Source organism: Stegodyphus dumicola, chromosome X1 (assembly GCF_044657685.1).
Source record: "Stegodyphus dumicola isolate Sdum_Otavi_A_Nest chromosome X1, ASM4465768v1".
In the NCBI taxonomy this organism is placed as follows: domain Eukaryota; kingdom Metazoa; phylum Arthropoda; class Arachnida; order Araneae; family Eresidae; genus Stegodyphus; species Stegodyphus dumicola.
The window spans coordinates 132,034,369-132,061,461 of record NC_140780.1 but is presented as its reverse complement, the minus strand read 5'-3'; the positions used below and the strand labels follow the sequence as shown (position 1 = coordinate 132,061,461).

Here is a 27,093-nt window from a genome sequence, read left to right as displayed (position 1 = left end):
TGTTAACAGTGCAAAATATAGACACACCGAAAGACTGGATTACTCTTGCTAGGAAACTGTTTCCAGTTCAGATGCCGTTGGATGGTCTAGGAAATAGTAATTACCAATTTGTTTCTCCAAGACAAACTGTTCCGAGGTGTTATTATCACAGACCAGTGCAAGCCACTCCTTATCAAAGTTTTCGTAGTGTGAGACCTTTCAATTATCAACAAGTGCAATACCGACTTCTACAGTATGCGTATCGGCCAATTCGATATCCACAATTACCTGCTATTAATTATAACACGGTTCCTAAAAGAGAAGTTAAAAAATAATATTACTTTAAAGTAAATTTCCAAATTGGACACGAAAAAATTCCCAGTATTATTGATACGGGATCGCAAATTAACGTTTTACCGTTAAAAATTTTTAACAAAATTGGTGATAAATTTAGAAAAATTTCAGTGAAATTCCATGATAAAATATTTTCAATATCTAGTCAAGTTCATATAGAGAAAATAATCAAAGTAAAGTGTAAAGTAGGTAAAATAGAAAATAATGTGATATTTTATGTAGTAGATTCAAATTTGAGTTATTTATTGCTTTCATCACCATGTGTTTCATTATTTAAATTACAATTGAATTTTCATAATTATGAAGTGTATCAGCTTGGAAAACAGGTAAGTAAAAATGTTAAAGTACACAAGGTTTTCCAAAATAATTATGTATGTAAAAATGATATCAGTGCTGAACAATCTAGTAAATATTTTGATAATAGCGAAAATTTTGTATGTAAAAATGATCTTAGTACTAAGAATTGTGGTAATTATTTTTATAATAGTAAAAATTCTGATAGTAAATTACAGAAATTGTTGAATGATTATAATCATATATTTGCAAAAAGTAAATATGATGTTGGTTGTATAAGGGTTGAACCTCCCAGAGTTATATTAACTTCTGAATTGCCAATAGCTTATAGACCATATAGAGCATCTCCTAAAGATAATAGTGAAATTAAAAAAAAACAAATAGATGAATTGTTAAAAGCTGGAATTATTAAACCTTCTTATAGTCCTTATGCTGCTCCTGTAACTTTAGCTTATAAGCGAGATGAGCAGTCTAGAAGCAGATTGTGTATTGATTTCAGGAAGCTTAACCAAATTACTAAAACTGATTCTGAACCTATTCCTAGAATTGATGCTGTATTAGATCAATTAACAAATGCAAAACTCTTTTCTACATTGGATTTGGCATCAGGCTATTGGCATATAAAATTAAATGAAAAGGATACTGAAGATTTGCCATTCACTACAAATTTTGGACTGTACGAGTTTACTAGATTACCTTTTGGTTGGAAAAATTCCCCAGCTGTTTTCCAACGAACTCTTAGACAAATTTTAAACAAATATCAGATTCAATTTGCTTTAAATTATTTTGATGATATTATAGTATTTTCTCCAAATTTTGGTGAACATTTAAATCATCTTAAAATAAAATTTGATATATGTGAGAAAGAGAATATAAAATTAAAACAATCTAAATGTAATTTTGCTAAAGAAAAAATAAATTTTCTAGGATATGAAATTCAAGCAGGTAAATACCAGCCCAGTAATGCAAATATAGAGGTTATTAAGAAATTGCAACCCCCTAAAAATATCAAAGAATTACAAAGATTTTTAGGAAGTATTAATGTTTATCATAAATTTATTCAAAATTATGCTAAAATTAGAGCCCCATTAACTAATTTACTTAAGAAAGATTCTCCTTATAATTGGACTGATGAATGTCAAAAAGCTTTTCAAAAATTAAAAGATGCATTGATTTCTAGACCTATTTTAACTTTGTTTAATCCTAAATATCCCTGTCATGTATTTGTTGATGCGTCCAAAGAAGCTGTTGGTGCTGTTTTAAAACAAGAACATCCTGATGGTAGTTTACATCCAATTGCTTTTCATTCTAGAAAATTAAGATCTTATGAACAAAATTATGCCATTACTGAGCTGGAATGTTTAGCTATTATTGATGCAATTGATAAATTTTATTATTATTTACATGGTAACCATTTTACTGTACATACTGATCATGCTGCTTTAGTTTGGTTTAAAAATATAAAACACCCTACAGGTCGTCTATTTAGGTGGTCTTTAAAATTATCTATGTATGATTTTGATATAAAATATAAAAAAGGATCTACTAATGTTGAAGCAGACATGCTCTCTAGAAATCCTATATGTCAACATTTAAGATTGCAAGTTAATTTATTATCATTAGAAGAAGTAAAAGAATATCAAAATTTAGATAATGTTTGTAATGCTAAGTATAGGAAAATGAATGATGTCTTAACTATCAAAAAACAGGGATTGTACAAAATTGTGATACCCATGTCTCTACGTACGAAATTACTTGAAAAGGCCCATATACAATTTGGTCACATTGGTGTATCATCTATGCTAAATTTGTTATCTCCACAATATTATTGGCCAGAAATTGTTTAAGATGTTAGAAATTATTGTAAACATTGTGAAGTATATCAGTTTAATAAGAAAAGTAAACAAAAGAAATTTGGTTTAATGCAAAATTTACCATCAGTTAGTGAACCGTTTGAAATATTACCTATTGATACTGTAGGTGGTTTAAAATTATTATAATTTTACTAAAAAGTATATTCACATAATTATTGATCATGCAACTAGATATATCTGGACTTTTGCTTCTAAAAGTGTAACTACAGATACTTATATAAATTGCTTAAAACAAATTTTCCAAATTCAGGTCCTTAAAAAGATTTTAAGTGATAGGAACGCTGCTTTTACATCTTCAAAATTTAAGCACTTTTTAAGGAATCATAATGTAAAACAATTGCTAACTACTGCAAATAGACTCCAAACTAATGGTAAAATTGAACGCGTTAATCAAACTATTATAACTAGATTAAAATGTAAACTAAATTCTTATCAAGGTAATACAGCATGGACAAAATTATTACCCCAAGTAACTGAAGAGTATAACAATACCCCTCATTCTGTAACAAAATTCCCTCCATCATATTTAATGTATGGAAAATTACCTTATGTTTCCTTAATTCAAAATCAAGAATTGTATCCGTCAATAGAAGAAGCCAGAAAAATAGCTCAAAAGAGATCTGATGATTATCATAATGTAAATAAAGAAAGATGTGATATTCATTTTAAACCTAGTAATTTTAAAATTGGTGATTTAGTAATGTATGAAGAATTTCAATACCCTAATACACGTAAATTATCTCCTCCATTCTCAGGACCTTATAAAATTTTAAAACAATATTCTGAAGTTACTTATGAAATAGATAAACCTAATCCTTTAACTAAAAAGAAATCAGAAATTGTTCATTCAACTAGATTAAGACCTTTTAATCCAGCAAGTGAGTTTAAGTTAACTGTCAGAAATAGCCTATCTCTGTTCAAAATTAAAATTAATTTTTTCAAAATTCTCTTTTAAACATTTTCCTGATTATGAATTTTAATAACTGATTTAGACTTAAACCCTAACTATGACAAGTTATTTTCCCAACTATGACAAATTATTCTCCCGATCTTGACTTTTTATATTTTTCACATAATTTGAATTATTTTGTAGCAAAAATTTTCTTCTTATCGTAGGATAATATTTGTTTCTAATTTACAAAATTATAAAAAAGTCTTTAACTTGATTATACAAGTTATCTGTCTTATAATTTTGATTTTATATGAGCTTTTATTTTTCTAAAACCACTTTGAGGTAATGTACAATGTCAAAAACCAGTTACCTTGTATTAGGCAACGGAGGTTTTTCGATATTTGTACCTAGCACCCCCCAACCATCAGCAAGTAATCACGCTGATCTGTTGGCGAGGACATGCCGTAGTTTTACAGTCAAAGTGTTCATGTTCTAGTGTATAATTGTATTATTTCTATTGAATTGTTTTTTGAATAATTATAATATATTGTATTGAAGTGTAAAATATGTCAATCTTTAATTGCCTACGATGAGAGGAAAAAATGCACATAATATATTATTCATAAATTGTATAATCTATTTCTTTTCTAAGTTTTATCTGAAAGAAGAAAAATTTTAAATATTTTCTAATCAAAGCTTACTATTATGAAAACATATTCAGTGGAAAAAAATGCATCATATTTGTGAACTATCTACATGCATCATATTTGTGGACTATCTGGCATTTAGAGATTTTACCAGTTATTTTCATTCTATTCGAACTCTTTTTATGAAAAGGACTTTCAAAAAACAAAATGGACATTTTTAACAAAATTGAGGACTTTTGTAATTATAACTTATTTATTTATCAGTATTCCATAATTATTATGTTATAGTTTTAAAATTAGTTAAATATTGTATATTTATTTATAACTCATAGTTTTAATGTTCAAAATTTCATATGCTATAAAGTCAAAATTTTATATGAGAAAATCATGAACCATAGTTAAAGCTTGTCCGCTATGTTCTGGATGTTTTCATGTCTTTTCTCATACTTTTGCTTCACTCCTGTACTAATGCTTTTCTCATCCCGGCCTCTCTTTTTGACGGGGGGTGGGGAAAGATGTAAAATATAAAAAAAATACGATGGCTTTGCTCTTTGCGAACCAGCAACCTTTAATTAATTTTCTGCAATTCAGGATCTTCCCCTAAACCAGTACCTTCTAGAACATTCGCACCTATTACATAACCTTCTCATATAAATGCTGCGTCATAAGTTTTTCTACATTTTTCTAGAAGCTACTCTGTTACATAACCTTTCATATAAATGCTGCGTCATAAGTTCTCCTATACAGATGCCTTCTCGCTTTCGTTCTGCTAACTCCTCCGCTATGCTCCTCTTTCTTTGTTAGAATGTTATAACGTATTAAAGACAGTCGTATCTAATAATTCAATTACTGAATACTGTTCTAAAATAAAATAAAGATATGCTGTTAAAAGTGAAAAGTCCTGAGTCGTCATTTTTCTCCGTATTTCAATCACCCCAGCTTTGTCAACCATCTGCCAGAACGTGTAATGGGATAGCCTCACCATTCGCCCACGATGTGTTGTAATAACTGAAAATATTACATACATATATTTATTTATCCGATATTTATTATTAAAATTACTAAACGTAAAATAATAATAGAACGTTATTTTACTTTAATTTAGTTTACTTCAAGAAATTTCGACAAATTCTGACTAAGGAGGGAGGGGGGAGGATTTCTGAAAAAAAAAAAAAATATTTTAAACGTCGTTTTTACCTTTTCTGTTTTAGGTCATTTGTTGAGTGGAGGATTTCTAAATAAGCTATATTGGATATTATTTCTTCCGGAATTTTTTATTAATATTCACATAATTAAAATCCTTTTTTTATCATTAATCATGTTACAGTTTTGATTTTACTGCTTTCAATTTAACTAGCTGTTTGTATTTATAAGAAACACGGTAAACTTTAATTGTTTGGATATTGCTTCTCTATATCGAACGCTCCTATTTAATGACATTTATTGATAACAGTTTAATGTTATTGGAAGTCCTTTATTCTTCAAAACATTATTTGTGAAAGTTTATCAAGCAAAAACGAACAAGAGATGAAAAATCAAGAAACACATAAAACTTCTTGAAAATAGAAATTTAATGGGCATCAACGAGGCACAACCGGATGTTTCAGCTGGTGAGAGCCAAGGATAGCTCATAGCCGTTCCAATATTCTTTTATTTAATGATCCTAATAATTTCATCTCAGTTTTGACCTAGAGCATCTTGGAGCATAAAACTGGAGATATCGTATAATTTCTCTTCGGCTTTTAACCAATAAAGAGAGAAAGAACATAATGAAGAATTCAATTATGAATTCATATCACCCGAGTTTCCTAGAACATGTTTTCAAATGGAGATATCAGCCAGTTCGCTGAAATATTGTCTCTTTGAGAAGCGTGCTTTTGAAGGAAAAAGAAGTCCTGACTTCTCTGAAAAACATAAAATTTAATACAATCTATTACACTTTGTGATCTGTATATCCTGGACATTGCACCACTTGTTTACATCTTACATTTGTGATGGAAAAGTCTGCGGATACCTTGGATAAATAGCTAGTTGGATTCCTCACATTTTATTAAATTATAAGTGCTTATGATAGATACATTCGGACTTTCCAAATGTACTACAGGTAATAAAATTAACAAATTTCAGCAACTGTATTACATATATTCTCATATTGTAACTTTTCTAACATCCTAAAAGCAACATACTGAAATGATCAGTTGGTAATAGAAATGCCATTGTAATTTAATCATTGTAACATACTCTGTGTCAAAAAACTTCTGCGCACCTAGAAAAACTGTTATATTATGATGAAACTTGATGTGAGCGATACGGTGACCAAAAAGAATTGCTTAAAGTTACATAACAGTGAATCCATTTATTGATCAAAAATAAGTCTGAAACTATTATATATGAGTATGATACCAGCTGTCTTTGGAGACAAAGCATGAGAACACTCGGTCTAGCTTGATTTATAAAAGCATTTAAATGTTGTCTTGTGTTGCCATGTATTCTGCAATTGTTCAGCAAGTTCATGCACTTTACCGAAACCGGCATCCTAGCACGTCTCATACGTGTTCGATTTGAAAGACGTATGGAAGTCTGGTCGAAGGACGTTTTCTGACACTATGTAGGTTTTCATTAAACGTATTTATCGTGTTCGGAAGAATATCTTTTGAAATACGGTCCCTGACAACGCCGGCGATAAAATAATCGCGAGATGTCTTCACGTAAAAGTGCTAGGAATGATTACCGAAAGTAAGCTGGTAATAGCAATGGCTCCGCAGACTGTATCAAAAGAAATAATTCCCCAGATGGTATAAAAAGAAACAGTTCTCAAAGTGGTCAGTCATCCAAGCGAAGTAAAAACCTCGATTCATCTATAAACACAATATGCCTCCAGTCCTCTCCTCAAGCTTCGCGGCAGCAAAACCAGAGTTAAGTGTTGTTGTCGATAGTCAGGAAGAAGTGTAAAATAGTAAAGGATGAATTATACGCATTATTAGTAATTCAACATTATACGTCCAGACCATATAGATAAAGTACTTTCTAACATTGATCTTTTCGAGAGGTTTCGCTTGAGACCTTTATTACTGTCATAACGGTTGTGGATGCCCTAATGGATCCTAAATAATAACATCATTTGAGTGTGTCTTTACTTCAGCCCTCGTGGCAGGCGATTTGTGGTATGACAAGCCTATTGTTGACCCTGAGTTAGTGATCGAATTCGGTCAGTTGGTGTTATGGTCATCGGATGGGTCTTTGCAGAATTCTTATTTGCTAAATGTAGGTAGAAAATATCAAAAACGCAGATCTAATTCAGACTGTGACGTAGAAACATAACTTATATAGGTAAGCAATTCCCGTGCCTTTTAGAACCGCTCTATGAGTTCATTTGCTGTGCATTTTCTGTCAGTTTTATTTTAAGCTAAAAAGTTAACAAACGCTAAGTTTCGATACTGTCAGAAATTTTTTCTAGGTGTGCGGATATTTTTGATACAGAGTATATTTTCGTGTTCAGTGCTATTTGAGCTCAGATTTCTTACTATAAATATTATTTTCATTATTAAGTACAAGTTTGGAAATGATACTAAAAAATAACATACCTTAAGCTTTTCATGAGCATGTTAAAGCCTTTTTCCAGAACTGTTGTTGGTGACATATTTCTCGCTTCGGAAAATATGCCTGTTTGTCTTTGATCAATTTTTTCAAGGAGATTTTGGAAAGCTTTTTCGATATTTTCACCTATAGTCTCATTTGTTAGCCACATCTGCCTTGGAATTCTGTAACTGGCATGGCTTGGCGATCCAACGTAATGTATGCCGTAGTGATGTCTTGGCGGAGGCACTCCAAATGGGTATGCGTTGGTAGGCGGAAAGGGACCCACTGGAGGGTATGGAAGTGGAGGAACTGGAAGTGGTGACAGAGGTGACTCAATGATGACGAAGAGAAGAAATATTCCAATAATAGTGGATAGTATAGTAAGCATAGGAGTTAGATCGCTCCATAGTCCACGTATACTTGTCAGCACAGTTGTGTCTCCTGCAACACCAGAAAACGAAGTACCAATGTGTACCGCGAAGGTTACTCCGAAACATTATTTGTATCACAGTAATTTAACCTATATAATATCTCTCATCTCTTCGTCGAAAAGAGATAATCTTGTTTAATATTCATGCAATACACACATAACTGACTTTTTATTTCGATATAAAGTTAAACCTTTCATTGTTGTGTGTTTTAATTTTTATGAAACATTTTGATAAAAACGCCTTTCTTTTTAAGTTAAAACCATGATAATTTTCCATAGCTATTAATCCGTTTTCTGAAGTACTCATACTTAACAACTATAAATATGAAACAAAATTTTACATTTTAAAATGATTGTGCTTTTAAACAGTACTTATCATTGTTATGCAATAACTTTTATTCTTAATCTTCCTTTATTATCCACGTTTGTATGCAAACAAAAAAATTTAGTAAACTACATCGCTGTACCCTTCTTTGACCATTCAGTTGGCTCTTTTCTTTGACTCTTTTCGATTCGCCTAAGTGTAGAAAAAAAATCTCACTGTTAATTCTGTGCCAGCGGAAAAGCTAAGACAGTGTGAGATTTTGATATCGAAGAATATGAACACGGTAAGTGAAGTATTCATTAAAATGTTGTATAAGTCTCCTAAATTTAATATGCATAGGCAGTGCACAAATTCAGTGCAAAAATTTAAAATACGTGTTACTCTCGTAATATTGTAAAAAAAATATTTTTCATTTTATGGAAATAACCTGAATAAGAAAAATTAAATCATATTTTCATCCATGCAATGGTTTTAAATAATGATCGACAGCATTAATTTAAGAGATTAAGACCTAAGGCATTTTATTCCATCTAGTCCTCATTTATATGGGTTTATTTTCAGCTGTGAATGCTCAGAGCTAGAAGTAGTTTAAGACTATGATCCTAATACACTATTTTCTGCATGTATAGATAGCTGATCATTTCTTTAATCTTCTACTTAAGTTTCTGACAATTACTAATTAAAATTATTTATTTATATAAATAATAGAATTACAGATCGCTAGAAATACAAATTTGAATTCGTATAAACTTTCAAATTTATGACCTAAGCTTTTCAAATCATCTTTAAACGTGTTCTTTTTTTCAATCACACGATTGGAAATTTTTTTTAAATTTCTATAATTACTTTTCAGTTCTAGAAAGGTTTTCCATCATTTTCTTTTTATGTGCAATAATTTGGTTTCGTAAGTATGTTTAATTTATATAATTGTATTTTTGTGATTCTCGCACATGAAAAATAAATTTTAAATCTATTTGCTTGCATTCAAATATATTATATCATCCTTATAAAATTCTTTAGGTTTTATTTTCAGTGCGCGTGTACGTACAATTATTTAATTCTTCTTCAGTTTCTCTTATTTTTTCTTGATCGCTGGCAACAGGTTTAATAAAGGAGAACAATAATATTCTTGCCCTGCATTTCGCTAACTTGTTAACGTAATAAGAAAGATTCCCGAAGAAAGCTATTCTTAAATTGTTTTCATCTCTAACTATTTGCTTTCAAAGACGAGGTAAGATTTTTAAGTATAATGAATGTAGACTTCATACACGTGCCTTAGTCTATAACTAATGAATGCACCTTTGATAGCACAGATTATTATGGTGGATAATATACAACAATTAAGTGCATCATTGTTGAAAAATATCATTAAAAGAGAAATAAATCATAAAAAAGAAAGAAAATAATTCTGAAAGGATTCAGATTTAAAATTACGTCCAAAGGGGCTTTTTTTAACGCTTTGTGTGTTAACTTTATTTATTAAATATTATGTTCTTCACACTTAAACCATAAAATTAAGTTCAATAGCAATATTGCAAAATAATTGTAAAATGAGCATATCTTTAGAATTTCCGATACAGAGTCTCGCGCGCTGAAGATAAAAATGTTTTTTTTTTTTTCGTGCAGTGTTGCCATTGCTCGCTTTGAAATCGTTTGGTTTGTTAATCAAAAATTCGTTAAAGTTTTACAAAATATGAAATCGAAAATAAAACAAATTTCAAATTTGGGTTTCCAGATGCTCGTGTTTGGGTGGAAACGTACGGTACTCAAAATTGGATGGCTCTAGGTACCACTGTTTTATCACAATGAGAGAAACATACATAAATTTATGCAGATTCTTCATTATTTAATTTCTTTAAATATAATACAGGGCGATAATATTTGGTGGCTACAATTTGAAAAGTGAATCCGACGTTTATAGTGAGCCAACGCAAAATGCCAAAACGAAAATAATAGTCCTTCAGGGCAAATTGCCCCTTTGGACTAAAGAGAAAACATTTCGTTTTTTAAAGGAATTCACTAAAGGAAACTATTATTTGTAATTCACTGTGATGCAATTACGGAATTATTTCTGATTTGGAAAAGTTACTTATTCTTAAGTTTATTGTAGGTAACTCTTAGCTTAATATTAAAAATCTTTGTTTCTTCAAAACATACGAAGATAGAAATCTGAATATTTTCCCATATTACGCAAAGATAGAATTTTGAAATTTAAGATATGAAGATCTGAATTCATGATATAGTGACAATGAAGATACATGTGGCATAAATTTCATATTTCTTGTAAGGAAACTAATTTTCTAACCCCATTTTACTGAATCAAGCTGATAACTCACTATAATGTTTTCACTACATAAATCAACAGAATACTTAAAATATTAAAAGAAAGGATTTGTTTGTAATGCTTTTCCTTACAAGCAGAATCCTGTTTTTATTTTCAAGATAAAGCTTTCTTTGAAAAAAGTCTATGGCTTCAAGGACACAATTACAGAAAAAGATTATCCGTTTTCACTCTCCAAATTTCTACTCTTTACAATAAAGTTGGATAGTCTTATTTGACAAATATTATTTCTTGTTTTATTTTTAGCAAATATAATTTTATTTTAAATAATTCAAAGTTAGTTTGTTTTGACGTGCGTTTATGTTCTTGTCTATCAGAATTTCTTAAAGAGTTAAGAGAATATATCGCTTCCGTGTGAATTAAAAATGATGTTGAAAGTTAACTAATCTGTTGACGGTAATGTACATTGGCAAAATAGACACTATTCCAGAATTAAATAAACAGGCTTTTAGGATTAAATTTATGCAGTTCTGAAACTTTCTTATAAATGAGACACAGTATTTGAATTCTGTAGGTCCATGACTTGAAAAGTGCCTTGGTTTCTATATTGACATTAAATTCCTACTACTGTTTGAGTCAAAAATTAATGACTCTTCAACGCGACAGTTTCCTGTAGACCAGAGTTTCTTAAACTGTGGGTGGCAACCCCAGTGGGGGTCGCGGGACTTGCAGCAGGCGGTCGCCAAAAATTTTAGCAGTTCTGATATTTCTTTAACTTATTATAATAATTTTGCAATTACCAAATATTTTTACACAATGTATCTGAAAATAGATAAAGATAAGACAGTGCAGACAAAGAAAAAACGAAAGTGTTTCGAAGCATTCTTTTTATAATATAAACGTTCATTTTTCTTGCTTTGCACGTGACGCTGTCATTTCATCTGTTACTTATTTAAAATTTTCATATAGTTCAATGTCTTAAAATTAGAAATTAAAGTTAATGACCTAAAACTGCAATAGTATATTACAGTACAAGTGAATAAATTGACAGTTTCACTCGCGTGTGTCGAATTTGTGCAATGCTTACTGGGTCGACCAAAATTTTCGTAAATATTATTGGGTCCTAGGGTCGCGAAAAACATCTTAGTGATAAAAAGGGGTCGCGACTCAAAATATTTAAAAAGCCCTTCTGTAGACAACAAACTCATAAAATAATCATCATTTGTGATGACATAAATGAAAACAGATCTTGGTCTCGTAACGTTATTTTTCACAACTACCAATTCCTAACCCGATCAAGACAATGAAATGCATATCGCCAATGAGTCTAATTTCAAACTAAAATATTTTATGTATTAAATAGATCTACATCTTTATATTTCTTACTAAAAGAAAAAAAATCTAAAATACTATTTAAATCGTGTCAGAATCGTTCATCTTATCTTTTTGCAGTGTAGCATAATTTGTCATATCGGTTGATTCTGCATTTAAATAATTCTTCGTACTTCTATACGGTTTACACTAATTTCCATTTCCTATCCACATAAATTGTAACATCTAACAAATGAATGTTCAGGTGGCACGCATGCCAATGGAAGCATCATTAATTTTGCCTTATTATTTTCTCGACCTAAAATATCACAACATTTGTATCTTATTTGTAAATCATTTAAAAATTAATATCAGCCTCGTACTATGACTGTTATGATATCAACGCTTACCTATTCGGAAGAATGTGCAGATGAATTAATCATGAAAATTGCTTTATTGAATGTACTCCACTACGTGAAAGAGGCATAGTACATCGTGGATGAGAATAACATGAAGAAGTGTTTAACAAAAGAAGTATTAATTGTTGCACAAGAATAAATTGTATGCACAAGTAATAAATTTACTTGTGCATACAATTTATTCTTGTGCATACAATTATTCCATGAATGCACAAGTAATAAATTTTAATTCTGACTGAAAATGAAGACGTAAAGCTAGGTGTAGAATTAGGTATTGACATCAGCATGACCTTGAAACATCGAAGAAAAGCTTCAGGTTATGACTAATAGAAAGATACCTTAGTAGAGCATTTCAAAACCTCTCTTTCTGAAGAAACCAAGCAGTTTTTTTAGAAGAGTAGCATAGTCTGAACAAGTTAAAATACTATCTGCCTATCACGGCACTTCTTTCTCTAATATGCGTAACTGAATGAGGTTACTGAAGTAATAGATATAGATCTTATATACATTTCAAGTCAGGGTGAGTTAGGTGAAAGTTTTATTGTTATTCTGTTTTGGGTGAATAATGGCCTCGGAAAAACGGTATAATAAGAATTTTATTTAAAGCCCAACTCAAACAATGTAAATTGCCAATTCGTCGTTAAGTGCTCCTAGATGGCAAACGTAAATGTGTTCTTTTCAAGTCACCCCTTGAAAAATGATTAGGGCTTGTTTAGACAGCTGTAGACGTTCTGTGGGAATTTGTTTTACAGACAGACTGTAACCAGTTCAAAGCCTGATAAATTGTAAGATGTAGTAACTGCATGAAGTTCAAACTGTTTTGTGCATAGAAATGATTAACCAAAAGACGAAATCAACTTGACAATTTCATTAAATTATTATAGCATCATCTTTGTTAAATTATAAATTTAAAATATAATCATATTAAATATATAAAATTAAATTATAAATTTAAATATAAGTTATAATTAAAATTTATAGCACAATTTATTTGTTTTTATAAATTTTTTTTTCCGTTTTGCACAGAAAATATGCTTTCTATATTTGAAAATATAATTCAGTTACAGTATTTCAGAAGTTAAGATAAATTCATTTCTAAATTTTGTTTTTCTTATCACATTGTACTTCATTTAGCTTTGTAATTAATTTTTAATTTTATTATTATAACGCTATTGGTAAGCTAATATATCTAATTTCTATTTAAATATGTTTCTTTAACAAACTCCGTAAGTATTTATCTCAAAGAGAGCTCACTTAACACAGGTATAATAAAACTTAGCACAAGTCGTTAGTGTGATGTAATATAAAATAATATTATTGTTAAATATATATGTGTGTATATAATAATTTATTTCCTAAACAGTATTGATTAATTGATTATATTATCTCCTAAGTTAAATTAAAGTAGAATTATTTTAAAAGAGTGAATCCATACTGGTAAGTTATATTTTGAAAGATGTTTTGAAGTAATTTGAAAGCAAAATGTTAATAATGTTTTAACGGGGACTGGAGTTAAATCATCATGAAGAATAAAATTTCAATTGTAAAAAGAAAAATTAAAAACATGTAATCATTGTCATTGATCGGAAATTAGTTGACTTTTCAAGGGGAACAAACCAATTCCCGTTCAGTGAACAATAATTGATAAAAATACGTAAATACGAAAGTGTTTCGTCTTTACTCGAGTTATAAGTTAAAACCAAACCGGCAATTCTAGTGAGGCCAAAAATTTCCGCGAATAGAAGGGATTATGAACCAATGCTTACTCATCCAATACTTACCAATGCTCTTCATGAGAATAAGTTTACTCAAAGAACTTATTCTTATGAAGCATTTTAGTCAATTCAATAAGGAGTAAAAAGCAATTACTGTAGAGAAATCCTAATTAACTCGAGTAACCGTCCCCGACACTTTCATGTTTATGCATTTGAGTTCTATATTATTTGTAAAAATTAAACATTGGAAATTGTCATTATGAAATCGAATTCAAAGTAAAGTTGAAATAAACATAGACGATTACAAAATAAGATAAATAATGCAAACTTTGTAAAAACAAATCAAAGACAATATAAAAATAATATAAATATAATATATAATAAGAACAGTGAATGTATATGAAGATATAAAGCCAGAAAAGGTATTAAGTAACTTACATTCTTTCTAGTGGGGGAGTTGGCAAAGTGTTCTCTTCGTGTCTGACTCATAAGTGTAAGGGTGTCCGAAAATTCTTAGCGGCAGTGGGGGCTTTGAATAATATCAGTCGGTAAGACTTGGGTGAAGTAATTTATGGTAGTGGGTGGGACTTGGAATTCTTGAGGGATGTATTATGTGGAGTTCTTATTTGAGTGAGACTGTCTGTTAAGATTTTTTTGAAAATACTAGTGAATGGAAATTAATTAATTTCTGGCTAATTGTCATGTTGCAATGATTAAGAATTTAAGAAAGGAAAAAGGAATTTTCACTGTCCAAGAGCTATTAGACAGACTAAAGTCATGAAATAGGCCCATTTTTTTAGTAACAGTATAGTAACAGTATGAGTCTGAAGACAATTAGCTTTTTACAATATATACAATTGAGTAATTACACTATATACAAATCCTTCAACTGACAGTCATCCAACTTATACCGCCTTCTCAGGTTTAGGAATAAATTATCATATCCCTATCAGTTAAATGATTTAGAGTGAGTATTTAACGCCTGCTCTTTTAAGGCAATGGTTGATAAATTGAAAGGGAATTAGATTATTTTTGAGAATTTTGATAAGGATCAAAATTTCGCGTTGTAAATCTATTGTATCCGTGCATATAGTTTTAATTCGTTGTATTTGATTAATTATAGTATTGTTAATTACTTTTTTGGATATGTTGGAGTTCCAATTTATTAATTTGTTAGTATTGAAATTGAAGTTTCTTGTTTTGTCAAAAAGTAAAATTTTTTTGTAGTTAATGATTTGAAGATCTAGAAAGTCTATGCTATTTTGTGAATTATTAGTTTTATTAAGTGTAAGACAATTTGGATAAATCTCGGAGTGTTCAATTTTACCAAAATTATTAATTGTAATAAGGTCATCAATATATCTGTAGGTGTGTTTGTAGTAATTTAACTCTTGTGGTTGTAGATGTTTTTGGAAGTTAAATTCTTTGACAAATAAAAAGATATTACAGATCGAGGTGCTGGAATGTAAGCCCATTGGCAATCCTCTGACTTGTTTAAAAAGTTGATTTTGAAACTTGATGTAGTTATGAAAAAGTGTGCATTTTAGGTAGGTTTTCTATTTGTCAAGAGTCATGATATTGAGCATATCAGGGAAGAGTTTAGGTAGATCAAGTAGACTGGTATAGATTTCTTCTAGAGGAAGTGAGGTATATAAGTTTTCAAAGTCATAGCAGTTAATGTTTTGGATGTTATTGGTTTGAATGGTGTTAATGACAGGAGTGTTATTATGAATGATCCAGCAATAGTTATGATTAGTGTTACAATCATTGAAAATAAATTTACAGATTTTATTAAGTTGAATTGAAAAATAATAGTCTACATTTTTCTTGTAATTATTAGTTCCATTAGCTATAAATCTGAATTTTAATGGTGTTTTATGGAATTTGGGAATCGCATAAAGATTAGTAAATCTGTTGTAGTTTGCATTGAAAGTAATATTGAGTTTCTTATGAAAAGTTTTAATCCTGTTTATTATAGATGTTTCTGTAAGGTTGGCCAATTGATAAGTAGTTGCGTTGAGAAGTTCTTTATGAATAATTTCAGCGTAGAATTGTTTTCATATAATGCTAAAGTTATTAGTTGCTTTATCTATTTTTGTAATAGTAAAAAGCTGTTTTAATTTATTAATATCTGATGTAAGTTGCGACCAATTCAGTGTACTTTTAAACTTGAGGTGACTGATTTCGGTGGATATGCGTTGAAGAATTTTAGCTTTCCATTTTAAGAAGGTATCTATGGGTAAATTCAGTTGATAGCTTGTTTTAACTATAAATTCGTTGATGTTGTTTTCGAGAGTCTTGTAACAGTAATTTGTAGTCATGTTTCTGACTGGTCTAAATTTTGTACCATAACTCATTAGTGTTTTTAGTTGAGGGTTTTGTATGATATTCAGGTTGCCAGCAATTATGTGCTGGTGATGAGAATCTACGTAATTGTTGTAAATTGGTGTCTTACAATGTCATTCTGCTGTTTCATCTATTTCATGGTGGTTAGTGAGCAAGTTGCTTAAGGTCCTTTGATATTTAAATGCAACCATTGGTATTGTGTCAACTGCGGGGAAGTAATCTTTACAATCTCTGATGATTCTTGAGAAATGAATATTGTCAAACTGCGGATGCAGAAAATTGACTTTTATATATATGAACATTTTTGAGAGCCATACGTAACTCTGTCTAGGGTTCCAAAATTATTACAATGTTCTAAAACGTTTAGCGTATATATTGGCATTAAAAATATCTTAGATTAAACCCATCCATAGCTTATTTCTATTTTTAAGAGTAATTGCTATTAAATGAGTTTATTCAGATGCATTTCAGATCTTACTGAAAAGGGAAATTATCTTAATTATATAATTCACTTTAACAACTTACTTGATATACGATAACCTATACCGTTATTTTAAAACATTACTTTATATTTTTAATAATTTATTTAAATTTGGTGGATTAATTAGTCTCATGAAAACAACTGCAGTTTGCCTAAATTATCCTTTAGTTAATACTACGTCACTGGCCAAAAAGGGCAATTTGCCCAGAAGAGCTATTAATTTCGTTTTGGCATTTTGCGTCAATTCACTTTTTGCGTTAATTCGCTTTTCAAACTGTTGCCACCAAATATTACAGCCTTTTATTATATTTAAAGAAATTAAATAATGAAGAATCTGCATAAATGTATGTATGTTTCTCTCACTGTGATAAAACAACTGTACCAAGAGCCATCAAGTTCTGAATAACGTACGTCTCCACCTAAATATGGGCATCTGGAAGCCCAAATCTGGGATTTTTATATTTGTTTTACGCTGAATACTGGTAGTTCGGTCCGAGGCTCGAATCCCGCAAACAGGCTGGCTGCATGGACGTTTTCGTGGTTTTCCCCCATGTGTAACGCGTATACGAGCCAGCTTCCCTTAAAAAGTCCTCCACGAAGGCATCCCTCCCTTTAGGCAGATAACCTTCGTGTGCTTTGCCATAATTGAATAATCCAAATCCATATTTTTTCAGACATTGTCAACGAGTTCAAAGGTAGGAATGACAACACTGTACGAAAAAACTATTTTTTTTTAATCCAGCCCACGAGACTGTGTATGGGAAATTCTAAAGATATGTTCATTTTAAAATTATTTTGCGATATGTTCTTGAATTGAATTTTATGGTTTAAGTGAGGAGGACATGATATTTAATAAGCAATGGTAACAAACAAAACGTTAAAAAAACGCTCCTTTGGGCGTAATGTAAAATCTGAAGGCTTTCAGATTTTTTTTTTATTTATGTATCTACTGAGTGCATCATAAATTTACAATGGTTCGGTTTTTCAAATTAAGGCATCTTTTTAATGTTTCGTAAGGTTCTGTATTCTATAAATATAAGAATTATTTCTCCAGGTTCTTCAAATCTAACCTGTCCATTAGAAATTTAATTCCGCACTATCCGTGTAGTGATTTATTTTCCTGAATTAGAAATTAATTTTCATGCATGTTTTCAAGCATTAAACATTGTTTTGGAGTCTTTTCAATCAAATTTCAACGAAAATTTTTCTGGAAGTTATTGCGAAACCCAGTTAATGTAAAATCTAACTCTGAATGCTGCTTATCAAAAACTTTTCAAAGGTAAGCCAGTTCGCAAAAAAGCTGTGTTCTCTAAGTCCAACTTTTATGATTAAATCTGTTTTAATAAGAACAAATTGATATGCATATGTTTATATTACCATACACAAATCTATTAACATAATTATAAATCAGGATTATTTTAATTATCTGTATTGTCATTTAACAGAAAACCTTCCTGAGAAGTTTATTATTCTATTCAGCGTTTTCTTTAAACACAAAATCTGTTTCGAGTCGAAATTTCCTTATCATGTAGCAATTTCTGTAATTGCATAAATGTACAGTATGCATCAGTAAAAACGTCTGATTCGCAAGTCACGTCAAAGAGAGTATGTCATTAAAAAAGCTGAGTAGGTGGTGACACTAAACTTCACTAGGAAGTTCCATCGTGAACGTAGGATGACATCGCAATGTTTACCTACCTACGATCGAAAATTGAAGGTTGAAGACCTGTTGTCAAAAGGTTCTTCTATTTGACCCGGAAATCGGGTTTCGGATCCTATTAGGTCATCCGAGCAAACTGGGTTTATTGGCGGAATTCTTAAATTTAGAATGTTTCTCTCTTAACACACTCACTAGTCTGCTTGTTTATTAAATCGAATTTTTTTCCGGTTTCTCCTCAAATATTTTGTGCTAGTTGCGCTAAAATAGTAAAGTAACTAAATATTGTTTCAAAAATATGTAGCATTTTAATTGCGTAGGAGGAATCCGGTACTTTTAATTTATGGTTGTAGACATGGTTGAATGGAAAGGTATACAGACGAGAATTACATAACTGGATTTTGATGACTTACCAATCGTTATTTTCACAAATATCAAATCATATTGGTAGACATTTATCCAATCATTGTTAAATACGATAAATTTTATGTACACGAATTTTAAAAGTACGACGTAAGCATTTTAGATAGGCCAGCATAAGCGACGCAGAGTTGTTTGCATGGCGAATCCTGAACTTTTCCTTTAAAATGCATAAAGCCTTTCCTAACATTTTCATTGAAATTAGTAATTTTGATTTTCATATAAAATAATACGTAGGTTATAGTTGAATAATAAAATAGGAGAAGCATCAGATTTAATTAAATAAAACATTTTAAGTTTTTAAGTTATATAGTTTTTAAGGCTGTTATACGATTTCTTTCATTTTAGTGATTTCTTGAAGAAAGCGTTCATTCATTCAGTTCAAAAGTTTTGTTTTCTAATCCAAATATTTCTTACATGAACTATGTCTAGCACGTCTGATTCAATTAAACTCCTTGACCAATGCTTATGAAGTAAAATATGGTATACATCAAATATCATAAATTGCTTTTCTCCTTTAATTGCGAACTTTATATGGAACGATGAATGATTTACATAGTCTTAGTTTAATTTATATGAGAATGTAAGTTTCTTTATTTCCAATTACAGTTTCGTTATGATATTAATTTTAAAGTTATACTTACGCGTTTTATGAAAATTGAAATAACATGAAGGACTATCATGCTGGAAATGCAGCTCGAAAAGCTTTTAAGAATTAAAGAATCTATTTTTCCTCTTCTAAGAATAGTGTGCTAGAATGAATGACATGGGAGATCCTGAACAATACAATTACATTCTAATAGCTAATATTCTAAGAGCTAAAGATAGTAATAACTGCTTCAGTGTGGGATATTATAAATATCGCATAAATTACTCTGAATTAAAGTATTTAGTCGTTTTCTCCTGAGAAAGCAGAAATCAGTTACGAAATATTTATAATCGCTCCAGTGCTATTTTCAGCTAATTTTTCATTTAAAGCTGCCTTTCAGAATTAATTTTTCATAAAACTTCATTATATTTACTTAAAAGTAAGTTAAAGCTTTAAATGAAAGAGTTCTTACCTGACTAATCTGCCTGATAAGGAATAAGTGCATATATCTGCTGACACAGTGCAAACATAGCCTTCGAGTGTTTTGTCATATTCGATTAGACAAAAAAAAAAGAACATACTGGAGAATTGCAGATAATAGGATAAAAAATCCTAATTAAAGCATGTTTATTAGCGTAAAGAAGCAGCAAGTACAGAAATTATCATCTACGTTAACACTCTTCATATTAAATTGCGGTCGGCATTTTCATCTGCTCATTCCGCTTCAAAGCATAAGTAAAGCGAGCTCTAAAATAGATCAGTATTACTAAAAGTGCTTAAATTCTTTTCCTTGTTTTTCGTTTGGTGCCCGCTTTATTTGCTCTAAGAACAGCTATGGGAAATCTTTCCTGAACCTACCTACTGTAGTGCAAAACTTCAGCAATAAATTTTAAAAAGACAAATACCCTCTCAGATGTTAGTGTAAGTGCGATATAAGTGTGATCTGGAGAATGCTGATATATTTCTAGCTTTTCCTTTTATGAAGATTTATCTGTCAAAGGTTTCTAAATAAAGATTACATCAGTATTCTATGTTTCAAAAATTATGCAACGACTCTTTTGGTGAATATTTGTGAAGTATAAGTTCCTCATGCTTCATAACCGTAATAAACTTTTATATCCTGTGAATATGTTCAAAAGAATTTTACTTGTGAATTTTATAAACTATGATAACCTGTTGCAGCATACCATTTTAAGTATTTTTTTAAATTGTGCTGGTTTCTTAACAAAATTATCTTCTGTACTATTAATTTTTGTATTATGAAATCTCCGAGCTTTAACAGATTCTTACTCACAGTGTGTTTTGAAGTTATTCTCAAAAATTTTGACGCCATAGGCACCTCTTCAGTATTATTATTTCAGTTCAATATAACATTGTGCTCCCAGTACTCATTATATTTGTCTCATTATGTTTATCAGTTTATCAGCTATTTTCGTTACATCAAAATAGATGTTCTCAATTTAATTTGTGACTTTCAGATCGTTATGAAATTATATTTTAATCTCTTTAGGTCCTAAATAATTATTTTTAATAAATACTGGATGCGGGGTGTATGGTGGGATTGTATGATGTAACACAATAGGTAACCCTCTAGATCTTTTAGAAAGCTACACTTGCTCATCCTCTTAACCTTTCTTTGTAAACCTTTTACAAAGCATGCAGTTCTTTAAAGTCAGTTAGTATAGGACAGCACTACTAGTTGACCAATGGTACATCGCTGGTGTCCCCCATACATTTACCTGTGCCTGTACCTATGAAGATTTGCATAATTACTGATCAAATATGCTGTTTGCTTCAAATGCTATATATATATTTGAGACTCTGAACGAAATGTTGTCTTCGGTTTATTTATTCTTGTACTTTTCTCCTTTTTGTATGCAATTTAATTCTAAAAAAAACATTAATTGCAATCACACTGTATATAAACAAATTCTCCTTCTTCACATCAATACATTCAACTTTTGCTACACAGAAGAAAATATCAGTTATTATTTTCCCTAAATATTTGAGCAATAATGAATAGAAACCAATTAAACTGCCTGCCAATTTTTGAAAAATAAATTGCAGATATTTTTTTTCTTTTTTTCCAGTTCCTCCAACTTTTTAAATATGATCCTAAACGAATAAAATAAATTTATATTCTGACAAGAATATAGAAATATTAATAAATTCGTTTTAAAACAAAAACTAAAAAACCTCCCCATTTTTGGAATGGTTCAAAACACCGATATACCTCATTTTGCCTTTCCTACGTCTTTACATCAAAAATATTTCAGTGCTAAGGACTCAAAGTGACTTGCACTGTCATCAAGTAAATGACAAGTATGGTCCAGCTAATGAAACACATTTTAAAATAGTTTATATAGGAAATGAAACAACTTTTTCTTTTTCCGTAAACTTAGCATCCAAAATAAATAACTCATTTTTATCACTGGCTATTTTATTATGACAATTATCACACGTTGAAAAACGTAATTGTTCACTAGAAGTCGAGTCAACAAAGCCATTGAACACTGAGGTTCCCGGTGACTGAATGGCGTTGTTATACCGGTTTTTCCACGTATGATATAATTAAGAGAAGCTTCTTTTAGGAAGATCTCCACGAAGGCCTCTTTGTTAAGACCTCTTGAATGCTTAAGCGGAAAAAATACTCAGCTTATTTATTCAATTAAGATTTTTACTGCACGAATCATTTACGCACTTTTACAATTTAAGCACTCAGATTTTGTGAAATATCCATTGAATGATTAAAAGAGCTATTGATAATTATTTGTTAACAATTACATTAGCCTAGAGATTGCTTGAAGATGATTATGTTAATCTATGGACTACCAGTGGATATATTAATTACGTACCAGTGGAAAACTAAAATTGATTGTTAAATACCCCGGATTTAAAATGATTTTCGGCATTACGCTTTCTGCTCCATTCGTTGCAACAAATCTTCATAGTAATGTAAAACTTTACTTTTTAGTGTTTTATTAGGAAGTCATAACATGTAGTATGTATAGAGAGAGAGAGCAAAAGAAAGATTTCAGTGTTGAGGTTTATTTTAATTACATTAAATTAAAATGTGTTAATTTCCGTAAGAAACGTGTTTTTCTTTCCTTTTCACATATGAACTTAATTTCATATTCAGAAATATTAGTATGCTAAATAGGTCTATAATTAAAAACGTAATAAGGAACGCTTTGTAAAATGTAGGGTTTCACCGTTTTATAGTAAAACAGAAATTTTTAATTATAATTTACCTGACCTAAATAAAATGTTATAATAATTTTTTAAATTGTAAATTTTCATAATTTCAATAAAACAAACGATGAAGCATTCACTCGTTTACATTAATATTATATATTTATGAGCATAAATAAATCTGAATATTTTCGGAATATGATACAAGAGATTACTTGAAATAACAAACTTACTTGTTGCCATGGTTCCATTTTGCTGTTCATCACTTTCTTCTTCAGTCACAGATTCTTTTATCTCCTCTTCATCATTTTTCCTGTTTGTACTGGATGTCATACTCATAAAATTGGATCCCGCATGATTGCTGATATTCCTTGGTTCGAAAATGCTGTACCATTTTAGAGCCGGTGAGTTGGTTGTAGATAAATTGCTATTTCGGATTTTGTCGCCTAATATCTCGGTACCGTTCAGATAAACTATTTTTGCTTGGATCACATATACTCCACACATAAGTAATATACAAGATATTATTTGAAATTTGAGCTCCATTCCTTCGTATGTTTTTAAATGCTTCTTAGATAATATCGTCCTTAATCTTTGTTTTGCATGTTCCGGTGAGCTGCAGCTGGAAGGTATGAACTGAAAACCGAATTCCGGTTAGTTTAGAAGAGACAAGGATGGAAAGGCCATGGGTGGTGTTTTGAATGTGACGTAACACGACGTCACGTGCCCACTCTCGCCGCGGAAATGATTGTAATATTGTAGGTTGCTATACTTGCAGTAACCGGAGGTAACATCTTGGTAAGAAGTTTTATTTACCTGGGATAGAAATTTCTTTCATACGCATTTTCAGCACTGTTTCGCATTCGTATGTTTGCAAAACAAATTATATTTCAACAAAAAGAAAAATTCCTCCAGTTTTTAATTATAGCATTTGAAATTATGCCAATAAGTTATGTAATGTAGAGTTCGTTACTTCTATTAACTTACTGTTTCAAATATTTCATTTTGTTGATTTTCATGGAAGGGTGTATTCGATAACTTTAGTGCGAGGTCACATTGAAAGCTTTTTATGTTGTTTGCTTATAATGTAGGTGACATTTAAAATAAATTACCTTAGTTGTACCTAATTTTTTACATATTTAGTTTCTTTATATTTAGTTATTAGTCTCCTTCTCAATATAGAGGATACAAAGGTGGTTTATGATCGAATAAATATTTATTTCTTAGCGAAAATATATAGGCCTTACTTTATAAGAATCTTTATAAAAGCTATGGATTATCTGCTACCTTGTTAAAGTTAATTAATGTGCTACAAATATTAATGAGAGAGGTAAATGAGCTTGCGTATAGTAACAAAAGTTTATCAAAACAAAAGAGCACATGAATTAATCATTTAGCAATAAAATTTTCCTGACACTTAACACATATGTGTCGCATAGTCGTAGTGTTCATTATATATTAACAATTCTTTGCAAATTCTTTACCTTGAAGCATGTGTCATATAAATATTCTATTTGAGTTGTATTAGTTATGCAAATTTTTGGACTAGTTTCTTTTCCTTATACTGAGTTGTCGCAAACACTTGCAATGATTACACGAGATGCGCATATTTAAATAAATGCAGAGCATCGCCCTATTATTCTTAGTATTGCAGTTCTTTACGAGGGAATGGTCTGTACACGGAGTCCGACAAGTTGTATGATATATATGCATGAATCTTGGAGATATTCATCAGTTATGCGTATATAGATTAACAATGTTAAATAACTAAAAATACTTTTTTTTCCTGCACAAATACAGAAAAATTGCATCTGTTCTCCTGTCAACCTACCTTTTTTGATAAATCGACACTTTTTAAAGAAATAGAAAGTTCAAATCTTTACTTCTTTCGAACTTCATGGCGATAGTTCTATAAGTCTACCGGAAAGTTCTGTCCGGTAATTGTTATGTCAAGTTACAACACGCATGCAGGTGTTCATTTCAGACATGTATGGCTGTCTCTTTCTATCACTGCACTTATAAACATCTGCTCTTCTAAATTAACTAAAACAAATGTGTCTCGCATCATTATTAAGTGAGATGTGATCGTGTAAATATGGCTATGCATAAATTTCATTAACGACACTATTTTGTACAAATTCCAACATGGAAGAAATGCTACAGAAACGTGTCGAAGCTTAGTGGCAGTAGTGGAGATGTTGTTTCGGAGAGAATGTGTAGGAGATATTTCGAAAAATTTGAAGCAGGTGATTCGAACTTAGTGATAAGACACGCTCCTGGCGGCCATCTTTGATCGATGATGATAATATAAAGACGGTGTCACAAAATATCTTTTTTTTTTTTTTTTTTTTTTTTTTGACAATATCGGACATTGGCAGAAACCTTAGCTCAGCTCAACACACCCAGGGATAAATAGAAAGGGCTAGCTCATTCCTTTGTTCGACTCCTCGCCGACGCGAGCCTAATGGGGAAAATTAACAGGCAGTAATCTGACGTCACTGTGATGCCACCAGTTCTGATTTCCCGCGTTTAAAACTGTAGTTTCATTCAGCTGCGAGACGATTTTCTAGAGGTTACATATCCCAAATTGATTTTAATCATATATATATCTGTTTTCTAATAATGTATATATTTAAAATAATTTATATATATGTAATTTTAGTCAGTTTTTATTTTAAATTCTATATTGTAAACTACCTTTTACGTAATATGGCTTTTTGCGCTGTAGTAACTTATTGTAGCACTTACAGAAGTAAGAAAGGATGAGATATTTTATTTCATGGGACCAAAGGATCCAAATGAGGTTTTGCTTTTGACGAAAGAATGGATACACAAATGTCAAAGGCAAGATTCTATTAATGCGCAGAGCGGAAAAATCTGCAGCGAACATTTTCTATGCAGTGTTTATGAAGATGATATGAAAAATCTCTTGTTTGGATAGCCACAAAAAGAAACTGTTGAAATGGAATGCTGTGCCGAAAGTAAATTATGATGACAATAATAGATCGAAATTGATGATGACAATAGTAAATCAAATTTTAATGATTTTGAAATAAAACTCACAAATGAAAATATAGATAATCCTGAATGCCCTAAGTTTAAGGATAAACAAGAATGCATTGATAATTTGAAGAACAAAATAATATCCTTAGAAAATTGTATTAAAGTATTGAAAAATAGAGAAAAGAAAAATTTTAGAATGTTTGTTCAGCGGCAAAGAAGGTGGACGACATCTAGACAGAAATTGGTATCAGAAATTAAAATCTCAAATAACGAAATTTGGGGGGGGGGGAAGCTCAAATCGGAGAATTTGAAAAAATGTCTAAAGCCTATTTTTATAAAGACGCAGATTAATGTATTACTGAAAAAGAAGGAAAAAATCAGGTGGACTAGTGAAGATATTTCACGTTGCATTGTCATAAGAGCTCTGTCATCTTAAAGCTATGATTTTTGGAAAGAAAAAAAATTAAGAAAAAAACTGGAATATGTTTACCTAGTATTAGCAAATTAAAGAAATGGTGCGCTAAATTTTAGTGTAGTCCAAGAATTCAAAGTGATGTTCTTACTCTAAAGAAGGAAAGAGGCGAATATTTGTATTCTGTAGAAAAAATATGCGTTCTCAGTTTCGACGAAATGCATATAGATTGAAAACTCTGCTATGACTCTAAACTGGACCAAGTTCTCGATTCTTTTCAAAAAATGTGCAGTTTGTTTTAATCAGAGTTCTCATTTCGCGCTCTGCCTCAAATTACTGAGAAACCACGCTTTACATAAAGGATTTGTTTTAGAAGATGGAACTGTTTTAAATTTTGTTATTATTAAAGAGGTTTTAAATAGAGATTGAGAAGAAATCAAATTATGTCACAAACTAAAACCGAATTATTTAATGGTCAAGGGAAACGAGAGACAAAAAGTCGCTCCAGAGAAAACATTATTTTCAAAAAGTATCGCAAAAGGTATACTCCACCCCACAGGAAATCAAAAAGCATCTGACTTCTATGAGTTAATCGATAATATCTTCGGTATTATGAATAGTACCAACAAGAATAACAAGTATTTAACAAACTAATTTTGTTAAGTACTTGTTAAAGTTATTTTTATTGTATCCTTTGTAACTAATTATTGATTAGATTTTGTGCTAAATTAGCATTCTAGATAAAATATAATAGTATAAAACATTAAAGTAATTGGCGTAAAAAGACTTTCTTCCTTTACTCACACTTTTGAAAAATTAAATAACTGTATTAGGTACTCTGAGTAAAGCTATTTTGTCAAAATTAAGGTAACAATCTTACATACATTTATTTA

At 30.5% G+C, this 27,093-nt stretch overlaps 1 protein-coding gene across 2 annotated transcripts in view; it reads right to left on the bottom strand.

Moving 5' to 3' along the window:
• LOC118194952 (uncharacterized) overlaps positions 1 to 23,499 on the bottom strand; it is a 44,069-nt gene extending 20,570 nt beyond the window's left edge. Inside the window, exons 1-2 of one of the 2 annotated variants that reach the window (XM_085807003.1) lie at positions 23,019 to 23,499; positions 7,625 to 8,060 (exon numbers count right to left, since the gene is read on the bottom strand). In XM_085807003.1, coding sequence (XP_085663129.1) covers positions 7,625 to 8,060; positions 23,019 to 23,331 — 749 coding nt within the window. In that variant the 5' untranslated portion in view covers positions 23,332 to 23,499. The remainder of the gene's footprint in view (positions 1 to 7,624; positions 8,061 to 23,018) is intronic. The other variant, XM_085807002.1, reaches the window with a different exon arrangement.
• Positions 23,500 to 27,093: the final 3,594 nt, after the last annotated feature.